Source organism: Anopheles gambiae, chromosome 2, assembly GCF_943734735.2.
Source record: "Anopheles gambiae chromosome 2, idAnoGambNW_F1_1, whole genome shotgun sequence".
Taxonomy (NCBI): Eukaryota; Metazoa; Arthropoda; class Insecta; order Diptera; family Culicidae; genus Anopheles; species Anopheles gambiae.
The window spans coordinates 27,003,917-27,016,533 of record NC_064601.1 but is presented as its reverse complement, the minus strand read 5'-3'; the positions used below and the strand labels follow the sequence as shown (position 1 = coordinate 27,016,533).

General features: G+C 49.1%; 1 protein-coding gene across 5 annotated transcripts in view; it reads right to left on the bottom strand.

Annotated features, from left to right (window-relative positions):
- Window positions 1–12,617, bottom strand: part of LOC1273182 (serine proteinase stubble) — a 99,420-nt gene that overhangs the window by 29,240 nt on the left and 57,563 nt on the right. For all 5 annotated transcript variants that reach the window (XM_061647936.1, XM_061647933.1, XM_061647937.1 and 2 more), the window contains one exon: window positions 1,213–1,269. In XM_061647936.1, the coding sequence (XP_061503920.1) occupies window positions 1,213–1,225 (13 nt within the window). In that variant the 5' untranslated portion in view covers window positions 1,226–1,269. The remainder of the gene's footprint in view (window positions 1–1,212; window positions 1,270–12,617) is intronic.

The following is a 12,617-nucleotide window of genomic DNA, read 5'->3' as shown; positions in this document are numbered from 1 at the left end:
GATTGTGGCCGCTAGCGCTCCGCTCAATAAAAGTATGACGAATGTCGGTAGATTATCAAATTCATTAGCAAAACAGTCCACGGTTCGGGGCACGGCATCGGAAGGTACGGGGACACTATCGCGCGACTCCCAGCACAGATGGCGCAACATTCATCATCGCCGGGAGAAAGACAATCGCGGGACAACCGCAGCCACCGCTTTCCGGTTCGTCGTATTATTAGCACGTTTTTCCACACAACACACCAAACGATCGTCAGCGTCGCTCGTATCGGGCGATTGGTTGATAAGTCTTCGTTTTTGTCTAATTGATGGACTCATCTCACCACCGAGCCGCGAGCCGGTGTAGTGCTATTAGCATAGATTCTCCTATTTTATGTTACGCAGAAAAGTCTGACGAACAAAACCCACCCCGGCGTGGAAAGGTTGTTATCGAAACGGTTTTGGTCGGGTGAGGGGTTTTACTCCTCCTGCCGTATTTTTAAACTCACAAATGAGTCAATCGCAGCTCGTCAGGAAGGTGATCGGGTAGGAAGGGCAGTCGTCGAATCTGCTCTGCAAACGGTTGATTAATTTATGTGTGCGAATCCAATAAATCCAACTCGTGGGCTGTGGTTTAAATTTGACAGACAGACCCCATCAACGATCACGTTCTACTTTGTCTTTCGAAGCTTCTTCCACAGACCGTTCCCGTTTTTTTTTTTACGTTTGCGCTTTTGGCAAAATGTTACCCAAGAACTGTCCGGATTGGTGTGCCGTTCTCTAATTAGCAGACGGCGCCGAAATCAAACTCAAATTAGCGACCGAATCCGATCCCGCCAGCTCGCGCGAAATCAATTAGTAATGGTTTGTAAAGCGCTTACGTGCTAATTGTTTTTTAGGGAAAGATGAGGTTTAATACAATAAATATGTAAGCAAGCCACATTTTTTGAACATAGGTCAGAGCCCTGAAAAGGAAGTGCTAATTTTCCGGCACTTTAGGTCATAAAAATACCTTGAAAGCAGATACAAGATCATGAAACTTATTTGAGCATAGTTTATCCAAAAATCAATTTATTCTAAATAGTGAAAAACCTAACAGACAAGTTTTGGACTCGATTGGAAACAGCCCCATCACTAGCAGTGTGTATGACCTAGGTCTTCATCACGACACCATAAATCCTGTTTGTTACCAATAAGTGACATAGCATTAAATATTCTCAAACAACCACTTACCTATATCCACCATCGAAAGCCTTTTTAAGCGACATTTATATGACCATATCAGTTGTCCTGCAAAGGAGAAATACAAACAATAAAAACAAATTAATACTAGCCGCCACTTGAGTTCGTGCCCCCAAAATACTGCAATTAAAAGAAAAGCACAAAGCGCGCACAGGGATTGAATGCTTGAAAGGGATTGTTTCTTATCACGATCAACCATCCATTCAACACAAATTCACGCACATACAAACAGTTGTCAATGCTGGCCTCTGCTACCTAACCACAAATCACCATAACGGTGTGCAGTAGCAAGTGGTACAATCCTCTTCCATGCGCCATCACGTGCACCCGAATCGTACACGGGGCCACCACCATCAATTACAATCCCGCAACGATCGATACGTTTGGAACGATAATTAAGCCGTAATTTTAACAAGATACTGCAATGTTTTTGATAAAACCTTCGATCGAAAAACGGCGAAGAAAAAGCAGGACCTTCACTCGCTCGCCACCCCATCGGGCAGTGTGGCGTGCCGAGGGTCCATCAGCTCCACCAGCAACAGAGCGAGAGAGAGAGGTTGCAAGATGCAAGATTACGCCCTGACCGTACACAGGGACCATTGAACTCCCGTCCGATTGCGCCGTCGGATCGGAATCGGTATGTCCGGGCGCCGGACATTTGGCAAACATTCTCTTACCTCCCATCCTTTCTTTGAACTTTCTGATGCTTTCTACCGCCGGCCCTCGATCGGTTCTTTTTCCGGTCGCCTAACGAAGCTGTGCGCGTCCCGGCAGCCAAAAAAAAAGGCGACCAATTTGCGAATAATGAGCCAGCGTTTCCGCAAGAATTTTAATCAACGGCCGCGCAATGATTCGCTGAAACAACAAGCAAAAAAAAAAAACAATGCCCACATTGGCCAACGGATGAGTATCTGGCGATTCCGTCGGTTGGTGCCCGGGCACTGCACAATCGCAAGCTCGTTGCACGTCCATCAGTGCTCGGCTCCACATTATGCACGGTGCAAATGAGACGGACGTGTGCGCGCGCGTCCGTCTCATCTTCAACGCAGAGAGATCTTGGTCGCGCGCACGCCAGATTCATGCCGCAAATCGAGAAGCGGAAGCAACCGGCAACCGGAAAATGATCAAAACAATTATCAGATTAAACGGCATTATTACGATTGGCAGCAGTTTGTCGGGCTGGCAAACACCGGGTAGCCGATGTGACTCTCTTTCTCTCCCTTTCTCTCTCTCCAAAAACCAAACCACGATGATGCAAATCCCGAGATAGGCACAGGAAACAGCATTCAATGGTTTCAACACTGTCATTGAATGGTTTGAATGAAGTTTGCCCGAAAGACAGTCAGCAAATCGGGAGATCGTACAAACGCCACACTTTCCGCGACACATGGGGTACGGGGTGCCGTTAATGAAGTTCGCACCTTTCATGCCGGCCGAGGGAACATCTCATGCAGCCCTTCACCCGATGAGCGGCCCAGGGCAAATTTGCACCGAAACCTGAAGTGAAAGCGTAGAAGCGGCAAGCGGTTGCCCGATCGAATGCGGCACCGGGTCGGTTGGGCAAGTGAAGATGCTCCGAAACGATGCACGATAAGACGATCGCCACCGCAGAAGAGGTTGCAGCTTTTGGGAAGCACACATTTCTGCACGGCACCTCGACAATGAAGATGCAAATCATCTGACATAGTGGGTGGAAAGAGGGTGGTTTCCTGCCGGAGGACCGTAACTTGTCTGCCAGCAGCCTGCAGTGAATGGTAACATGAATTAACAGCTTTTTTGTTCGTTCTATTCACAGTCTGATCTTAATTACATCACACACCGACCTATATTTTGCTCGCTTGTCACTGTCGTAACGCTCTCTGGATGTATCTTCAAAATGCGCCACTAAAGAGTTTAATAACGTAAAACAGGCAGATTTTGTTTTTTGCTGCGCCATGGTTTGATTGTAAACAGTATTACCGTTCGAGTGCAAAGAAACGCCACACCAGGTCTGTAGGTCTAGCAAATTGGACGACATTCGCCTAATCGACGCGGTTGGTCAGAACTAGGGCAAAGAATAAAAATCACAACCAACTCACCAGAAAGGGGCAACAGACGTCAAGCTTGAGGCAAACCGCAAGCTGAAAAGGATAAGCTCGTCATCGTGGCCGCGGGCAAATAATTACGCCAAACGGTTCTTTCCGAGCGAATCGGTCAGTTTTGACGATTCTGGATCAACAACAACAACACACACACACACACACACACACAGAGTCAATCTTGGTCGGCGTGGTCTTGTTGGGCGTTGTTCTTCCTGCTTCGATGACGGTGGTCACGGTGGACACCAATCGTAATTCATGATCACGAGCGCCCATTATGTATGTCGTTGTTAATTTTCGTCTCTCTATGTGTGTCTTTTCCGTGTGGCAGGATGGAATTCCGCACTGGGAGGGTCAACCCGAATGCTCGATACGATCTCAGCAGGTCTGACAAGGGCGTAGGTCCGCCGTTTGGAGCAGTTTGAGGCTCTCTTTTGCCAAAATTGATTTCATCCAACTGTCAGGGTGGGAGAAAACAAGGCCCTTTTGTAGTGCACTGAAGTATATTTGGTGCAAGATGTCGTGTTGAAGCAATTCTCAACAATAAAAAAGCTCCTGCCATTCATCACTGTTGGCTGCCATTCAGCTAGTATTATTTAGTTATTTGATTTGAAGACCAAACAGCATGAAAACGTTTATTTTTTGTAGCAAAAACTAAGCGTAAAATTGCTTCCATTTCACGGCACAAGCCATCATCACCTGCGAGACGCCTTTTACCCGCTCAATGATCAATTGCAAACGCTGCTGCTCGTCCCTGTCCCATCCTGCGAGAAATCAATAATCATTAGCAAGCGCACAGAACGCCAGTGCCCCGGCGTAGGTAGCACAAAACACGATTCTGCCGACCCTGAGCAGCAATCCCGATGCGCTGGATTCATGTGCTCTTGGGGGTTTCTTTTCCTTCAATTTCCCTTCAACCTGACACTGCTAGACATAAAGCTGACGGGCAATTGCAGCTGCACTTGCCACCGTCGGAGCAAACCCACCACATCAACCCGCGCACGACGAAGCGTGCGTAGTAAAGCGGTGCGCTAGGGCATTACCCGCGGCACGGGCGCACGCCCGCAGTTTAATATAATTTATTAACCAATCAGTAGCACATCAAAATAATAGACCCGTTCGGAATAATAATTCATTAGCTATGCACGAACCGCCGTAGCACCGCGGTTCGTTTTCGCGCAGACGGTCGACCTTCGGCGAGCGCCGGCTCAGGTTGGCGTTTGTCTGGGTGGTCCAACCAGTGGGCCTGCGGTATCTGGCTGTATCAATCCGACGAGCAATCCGTCTCCGGTGACGCTCGGTGGAAGCAAGCAATGGTAGCGGCAATAAAATCACGATGAAGGTGCATCAACAAACAGGAAAGCAGAATCGGATATCTGAGTCACAATGAACTGATGATTGAGATTTTCTGAATGGAGAAGCTTGCTTGTTATTCAAATTGCATCACTTGAAAGGAGTAAAGTGCCTTGCCCCATGGGTCAAAAGGTTTGCTTCTTTTTGTTGTTGTCTATGTCAAGCAAATGACACAGAAAAGATTTGATTTACACGTGATAACTTGCTAGTGCATTCAAACATTTTCTGTTATACTCTTTTCCAAATGCTGTTATCCCTCAACTGTCTATGGATTATTTTTATTATTTTGCTAAGCTTTATCCGCCGAGCTTTTCCACCTTCTTGGTTGGGTTGATTGAGCCACCAACAAAAAAAAACACTTTGCAAACATAGCGGGACAATGCTATCTCCCATCACAGCGAAAGAATAAAGCCAGTGTTAGAATGAAGATCGAAAAAGCAAACGAGAGACCCATTCGCACGCCAAACGTAAATCAACACCTAATCATTGAAAACATTGTGCGGAGGTGCGAAGAAGCGTGCGAAATGTAAACAAAAAGCTAATCAACCCGGCGACATTAAGCCTGAACCTTTAATGCCCTAAGACGTGAGACATCAGCTGGTGGTGCTGCAAGTTGATGGAAGCTTATTTAACTGTTTCCTCCACGGAATGATAGTCTAATGTTTGATCCAGAGATTGTATTATATGGGGACACAGTGAGCATACCATTTGGGATGGGAACAACCACATATCTCATTGATCCATTGTGCTCAGGCAGTAAAATAAATAAAGAAGACCAATAATACTTTGCACAGAGGACAGTTTGGGATCGAAGACACCTGTCTCTCTTAGGTGTTCCTTTGTCATCTTTTGACTGAACCTTTCAATGAGAAAACGCCATAGTTTCATTATGGAAATCCATCCCTAAACCAAGCGCTGTCCTTCATTTGCGCCTTACCTCCACGGCAACATGTCTTCCCAGTGGCTGTGTAAGTGTGTTACTGCCGAGATCAACTCGCGCGACACTCGCCAGTAATCAATATTGACCTCCATTTGAGGAGTAAATTGATACGGCATAGAGAATCCGCAACCTCAATCCTTCGGTCGAAGCCGAGGGCAGATAGTCGTCGGCCTGGGCTGCCGCCGATATCTTCCTAGCAAACAGCACAGGCCCAACGAGCAAAACATAACCGGAATGGTTGAGCATGGAACCGGGGAGCGTGTTTTTTCCCGATCGTATCTCGCTTCTATCGGCTATTGCGTTTCTATTCTTTAACGCGCTCGTTCTATGCACACACGCATCAGCGCACAAACACCATGGCCAGCAACGACACCTTAGTCCAAAAAGCAGTGCCGGCACTATCTGTGTGTGTGTGTGTGTGTGTGTGTGTGTGTGTGTATGTCAGAACGTATAGAATAGCTATCGTGATGTCTTGTCATTTATCACTCACCGACAACGAGTGGCGGCGACGACGAACCCGAGCCGCAACTCGGGAGCCCAAAAGAATGCCAAATCGGAGCTGGTAGCGGTCCTCGGCCTAAGCAATCCTGAATCCGACCCGACCCTTCGCTCTGTCTCTCTCTCTCTCTCTCTCTCTCTCTCTCTCTCTTTCTTTCTTTCTCTCAGGAAGCCACCGCCCGCGGGACAGAAGCTGTTGATGGGTTGCGACAGTGATAGGTTTAGGCAGGCCGTTGTGCTACCGCACTGTCCGCGCAGAAGAATAAATGGCCTACGGGCAAGCAGCCTCCACCCTTCGACGAAGCCGGGTGTCCACCCGTTGCACATGGTAGCACATTTTTCCGTTATTCATTCTGACAGCGGGTCCGGCCTTTGGAGCGGGCTCGTTTCCTCGGCGGCACGAGGCGGTGGTGTCGCTTCACGTCCGTCGCTTCATGCTCGCCCGCTCACAGAAGCCATTTGTTCTTGTTGAGCCCCGGTCGGATTATTTGCCCGCGAACAAAGTCCATCACCTCGCCGCGTCGGCGCTCGTCAACCTCAGCGAGTATTACTTCATCGAGCTTTTCGCCCCGCAGGGATAGGACAACACACAAAAACAAAACCCGGCGGATCGCCGAACGCTTTCCGTGTCATCGCGGACTGTGCCGCGCTGATCAAACAGTACAGTGAGTACATCGGTTCGGAGTGACTTCCAAAGACAGTTCCCTTTTTTGGAGCTACCGATCCGGGACATTCCAATGGACTCGAGGCATTCCTGGCAGTGTGTAGAGGGAAGCTCTTTTTCTACCGCCGCAGTGTGTCGGGACCGACCTTCGGCGTTCGCACTGTTGCGCTAATCGACAACACGATCGCCATCGCCGCCAGGTGGCGGTGGTTACATACACGCCCGGGATCATGCCGGTTTCGGACTCGTGGTCCGATGAAACCTTGCCGATAGGCTGGACGACGTGATGATCCCACATTTATGGGCATCGTTGCTCGTCGCCCGGATATGGGCCAATCGTTTCCGAGGGACGCACCTGTAATTTTGACCAGCAAGCTATATCCTGAATCGTTAACGTTCCAGTGACCTTAAGGAATTGCTCCAGCAGTAACAGGACCGTTTTGGAAAGCTTCTGATCACGTGCAAAATGCAAAAACAAACAAAACCCGCAACGCGATCAAAATCTGCACTGACATAAGCAATTATCCTCGCGCACCATTAATCACCGCACCGGCCGAACCTGGCGAACCAAAATCCGTCACCATCAATGCCAATCAATCATCGTTGCCAAAAAGGTCCTGGTCGCGGGACCACGAATGTTGGCCACACCGAATGAAGTTGTCAATGCGGCTGCGCTGGCGCAGGTCAGAAGGCGCCGTCACGGTCGAAAGGGTTACACACACGCCAAACATAACAGCCTGTTGGGCGCTGCTTTCACCGCGCGTTTCCGCGTGACCACCGGGCACCGGGATGAGTTGGCAGGATTATTTGCATACAGTGTCAGTGGGCTGGACACTGGAACCATCCCATGCTGGCCGTGTGTAGCTGAGGCTTGTGATGTAGGGGTGCTCTGATGATTGATGAATGCTCGATGATTTTGGAGGCTGCAGCAGTAATTACGCGAACAAACACAGCGCCCATTTGGGCAGCTGGATGCAGCTGGAACACAAAAAGGTTCGTACGAAACGAGGCTTAACAATAGTCTGGATGCAAGGCAGACATCTCCATTCAACGGTACATTAAGCAAAGGGAAGATATTTTGAAGCAATTTCACATTTTTCGCTAACTACTGCGCGTCCGCAACACCTACTGCAACAAACATCTCCACAAAGCAAAATTGATTTCTTTTGCAATGATCTTTTGATTAATGGAAACGTGCAACCTGTTCGGTCACTTTAGCCCATCAAAAGTGAATGGCTTTGTGGTGGTGCGTGTGCAATAAACTGCAACTCGTAATGAGCTATCCGCTGGACACATGAGGGTACAGTACGCACCAAGACGTATCTCTTTAGCGAGCTAATGAGCCTCAAATGAAGCCCCAGACATGCTTGGTACGGTCCTTTGGCTACCGTCGCACCCATCACCATTGACAGTGCAGTCGTGTCGCTGCTTACACAGAAAATAGCTACAGCTATCATCATCATCATCCTCATCTTCTTCCCCAATGGTACTAGCGCGGTGAATTTGTTTTTATTTGATGAAACTAATTAAAGCTGAAGTTTTGCGTATCGTTTCCCATTTCACCTGGGCCTGTTCTCGTTGACTCGGTCTATGTCGTCTATAGCTACTGCCGTTCGTAGTGTCGGTAGCATGCTTCAAACCGTACGCCGGTTCACTCTGCTTTTTTCCCCCTGCAAACAGCACAAACGGAACAACAGGATGTGGAGAAGAAAGCTGTGCACCCTAGAGGGCAGATCGCAGTGCAGTCCGGTTCTGCGGGAGTACGGCTCTACCCTCCCATCCTCCGCTACTGCCGCTCGAAGCATAACTTTTCGAATGCCAATCATCACCAGCGACATTGACGACTACGGACAGACGCGCGGGATCTCGTTCGCTCTAGTGCGGTCAAATTCATCAAACAGCAAACCGGACAGAAGTGAAAAATTCATCCCCTTCCTCTCATTGCTAAATGAGCCACGGAAGGGGACGACGGGAAGGAGGGAAAACAACCAACCAGATCCGACCACTTTAGCAAACATCGGACACCGTCCTTCCCCCGATGCTTTGCCAGCGACCGATTAGCAACAATCGGTTTCTCTTTCGTTTTCTCAGCGCCCGGACAAACGGACAAGTCACACGCGCAAACTTGCGCTGCATCCGGTGGTCCGAACGGTCCGAACCGTACGGTTGAATGTTGTCTGTCGATGTTTTCCTCCACCGGTCGTCCAGAGTGGATTCGATTTCATTTGGTGCGTGTGCAATTAAACGCCAGCACCGCCGGATCCAAACGACGAACTGGCCAGTGAACCTTTATACCACGCCACAGGCTGCAAAAAGCCCCGACCGAAGTGATAGTGACAGTGAACGCTGATTTTTCACACCATAGACATGGACAGGTAAACGAGTGGGTGTGATAATGATTTAGTCGTTTAAGAAAGAAATTAATTACGCCGGCCAGCTAACGAGTTCTAGGCCGACACGTTCGCGTGACGTCTGTTCGGTGATGGCACTGCAAACACCTTGCACGCTGCCGCTTGCATCTGCCCGTATTCCTCAGTCAGCGTACCATTTGCGTACCAAAAAGGCGGCTCACCTATAAACCTTATTCGGCGCCGAAAGAATTCCTCGCCCACTCCGCAGATGGAAGCAAATTGGTGCAAAAGCTCCAAACACACCGAGATTCACCGATCTGCATTATGGCGTGCTGCTCTTCTTCTGTGTACGTGCTTATGGCGTATCGTCCGGGTTTTTGCCCATTTTGAATCGGTGCAGAACGCTGTACCGATTAGGACTTGGTTGTGGGGCGGGGGGGGGGGCTGGAGATTCGGCCTATTAGGTACAGCTATTTGCTGTCGGTTCGCACGCCTGCTCGGCCGCAGGAAGAAAAAGGTTGCGTCCGTGTGCCGGCGTGCCGGTCGGGCGTTTTGTTCGCGAGCACATGGAAAAAGAGAAGCTGCAGCATTTCCACCGCACGCAAACAGAAGGTGCCCGCGCTAATTGCTATCATTTCGATCGAGTCCCGTTCAACGCGCCTACCGGAATTTGCCTCGCACAGGTTCTGGCCCACGAACAAGCAAGCGCCGTGTGGCTGTGGCTCGAATTAATCCTACGCAGCTTATTGCATTAAACGTAACCGGTATGACCCCCAGCGGCGGGAGTACCGCCCGGCATGAAGGATTCCCGTCCGGAACATCGGCTAGGCTTTTTCTCCCTATCCCTCCTCTTTTTCCGGGCATGCTCCGTACCGTTTAGGTTTCCGTTCACGGCGCTTCTGCTGGTGGTAGTGTGCGGGACAGGAATTATTTGCATTCCTGGTAAACAAGATGATGAGTGGATATGGATACTGCTTCTGGGTTGTGCATAACCTTGTTCGCGATTGTGGCGTTATGGTTTCGGAAGCAGTTTTGCGGTTTACCCCCCCCCCCCCCCCCCCCCCCCTTTGGCTTGCTTCCCGGCAGCCGGAAATCGGAGTAAGGAATGTATCTGCTGCCCATTGATGCACCAACGGGCAGGCCTCAGCGGTGTGCATAATAGCGGGGCGGGACTGGCCGGGGCGGTACTTTTGTTTTTCTAGGTTAGTTACATAACTGTCCGTTGTGGGTGCAGATCGGGATTATTTCCTGTTTTTTTTTTACTCCACACTGCAAGAGGGTGCAAAAGCAAGCATCCCTCTCTCCATGGGTGTGGTGCAATTTCATGATGAAGACAGCTTACAGCTCACTGAGCAATTTGCCCGATGATCTTCACGAGGCCGATCGAGCGATAACTAGCCCCGCTAATAGGAAAGTTGCCCCAGTCAGGATGTTGTTTGCACCGAGCGATTTCACGTTAGAACGACATTGGCTAACAAGATGAGCCGGTCGGCGGACTGCGTTGGTCGTGAGGTTAATTTACGTTAGAAGATTATTATGATGCAGAATCACCGGGCTAATGGTGTGAGGGAATTATTTAGATATAATTTAACCTGACAGCAGTGTGTCTTGTGATTAGAGTGTTGGCGCCAACTGTGTTGTGTGCGAGACGTGAGCATGATTGGTCTTCAAGAACTATCAAGAGCCCTTTCTTTATTGAGTTGAGTTTCTTTATTGGTTTAACAGATTGTGGTAAATAATAAGAGAAACGTATAAAGAATATTGAGAAAGAGCAGTACTCTTTGGACACATTTCGAATGCAGATACCGGCATTAACCAAGCGTATGACACAGGACCGTAAAGTCCAACAGAACATTAGCAATCACTGAACCTGCTGAACCTCCCGTCATTACGAAGAAGATAGGATCTTGATTTTCGATTTACAGCTCAACTTTGATGCGTTTATGAGGCAAAGGGATATGTGACAGCACTTGCACCATTTACTTAGCCAACATAAATTTCCATTAAATTCCTCCTCGCATCAAGGTAATCTTCATTAAAATTCTATTTCATACTTTGCAAAACAAACAATTTTACTCCCAGTCTGCAGCTGCAACGGATGAGCCTCTTCGTTGTGCTATAATCACTGTCAGTCGGCCCATTATCGTATAGGCCACCGTTACTGTGCCATTACCCACCAAATGCCTGTTATCAGCCAGGGCACAAGTGTTGCACTGGGATCGATTCTGGCCTCTGTTATTAGCCAAATGCTTTCGATTTCCTCACTCTCATCATTAGACAGTTTACCGCACTGCCATTAGCCTAGGATGGCGGCTCCATTCAAATCAATCGATCATGACACTATCGATACCATTTTCCTATCGCAGAATTACCCATCGACCCGCTGGGGAGTCGCAGATCTGCTTGCTTCCAGGAATTTTTGCACAGCACCCGTGTACCCGTGTTCCTCGCGCTAACGACGAATCACACTTTCCCGTTAGAGAAACAGCACGGCGAGCAATTATGATTACGCGTCGAGCGATGCGTTGGTTTCATTTTCACCGCCAAACACGGCGGCTGGGACACCAGCGTACAGCAGTTGCAAAGCAGATGCAGTGAAAGTAGTATTACATCAAAATTACACGCGTTAAAGTGGACGGAGATGGAGCTGGACGGAGACGCGTGTAAAATTGGAACCCGCGCGAAGATAAGAAACCCCGCACAACATGACTAAATAGTTTCATGCGTAAACGCGTCTAATTAACGCGGGCATTGGGGCGAACACGGCAGCCCCCCACACACACACACGGTTGGTAACGGTTCCACGACCGGCGATATCTGATCGGTGCATCTAATCGTGTTCAGCACATCTTGCACGGCGTGTTCTGTGCTTTTTTTTTTGTTTCTCGTTCGCCACTGGTTTGTGTTGCGTGTGAGATGCGTGCGTGGTACGGTAGGTGTTTGCCACGATGATCATCCATTTCGTCGGTCGACCATGCGGACGGGACCGATCGTAAGATGATAGCAACCATGTGAACAGCTCGGCTGGTAGAGAGAAGCGCACGATTAACCCGCAACGGGGCGACAGATATTCTCGTGACAGTTGAAGAGCTGTTTTACCCGGGACGCTTTTGGTTGTCCATTGGGAGGGGGGAGGTTGGGAAAACATCAAACTCACACCTATTCAAGCCAGCCCTTTCTCACCTAGCTGCATTCAGCCGGAGATTCCCTACCTTCCTTCAACACATTGGAACCGAAGATGGGTTGAGAAGAAGGGGACATCCATCACAAAAGGGGTGCCTTTGGTTGACCATCGATTTTCACCAATTTTCAACACTTAGCTCCATCCCTCGGAACGTCCAATCGTCTACACACACACCGTACCCAACTCATCAATCGGACACGGTCCCAAGCTAACGGTTCCATGTGGTGATCGCGGTTGTCGCCGGACGCAAGGGCTTTTTTTATTCTACTGCTTCTGCCGTTGCTTACGCAACACCAGTTTCAACCGATCGATTGAGCAATAGCTCATC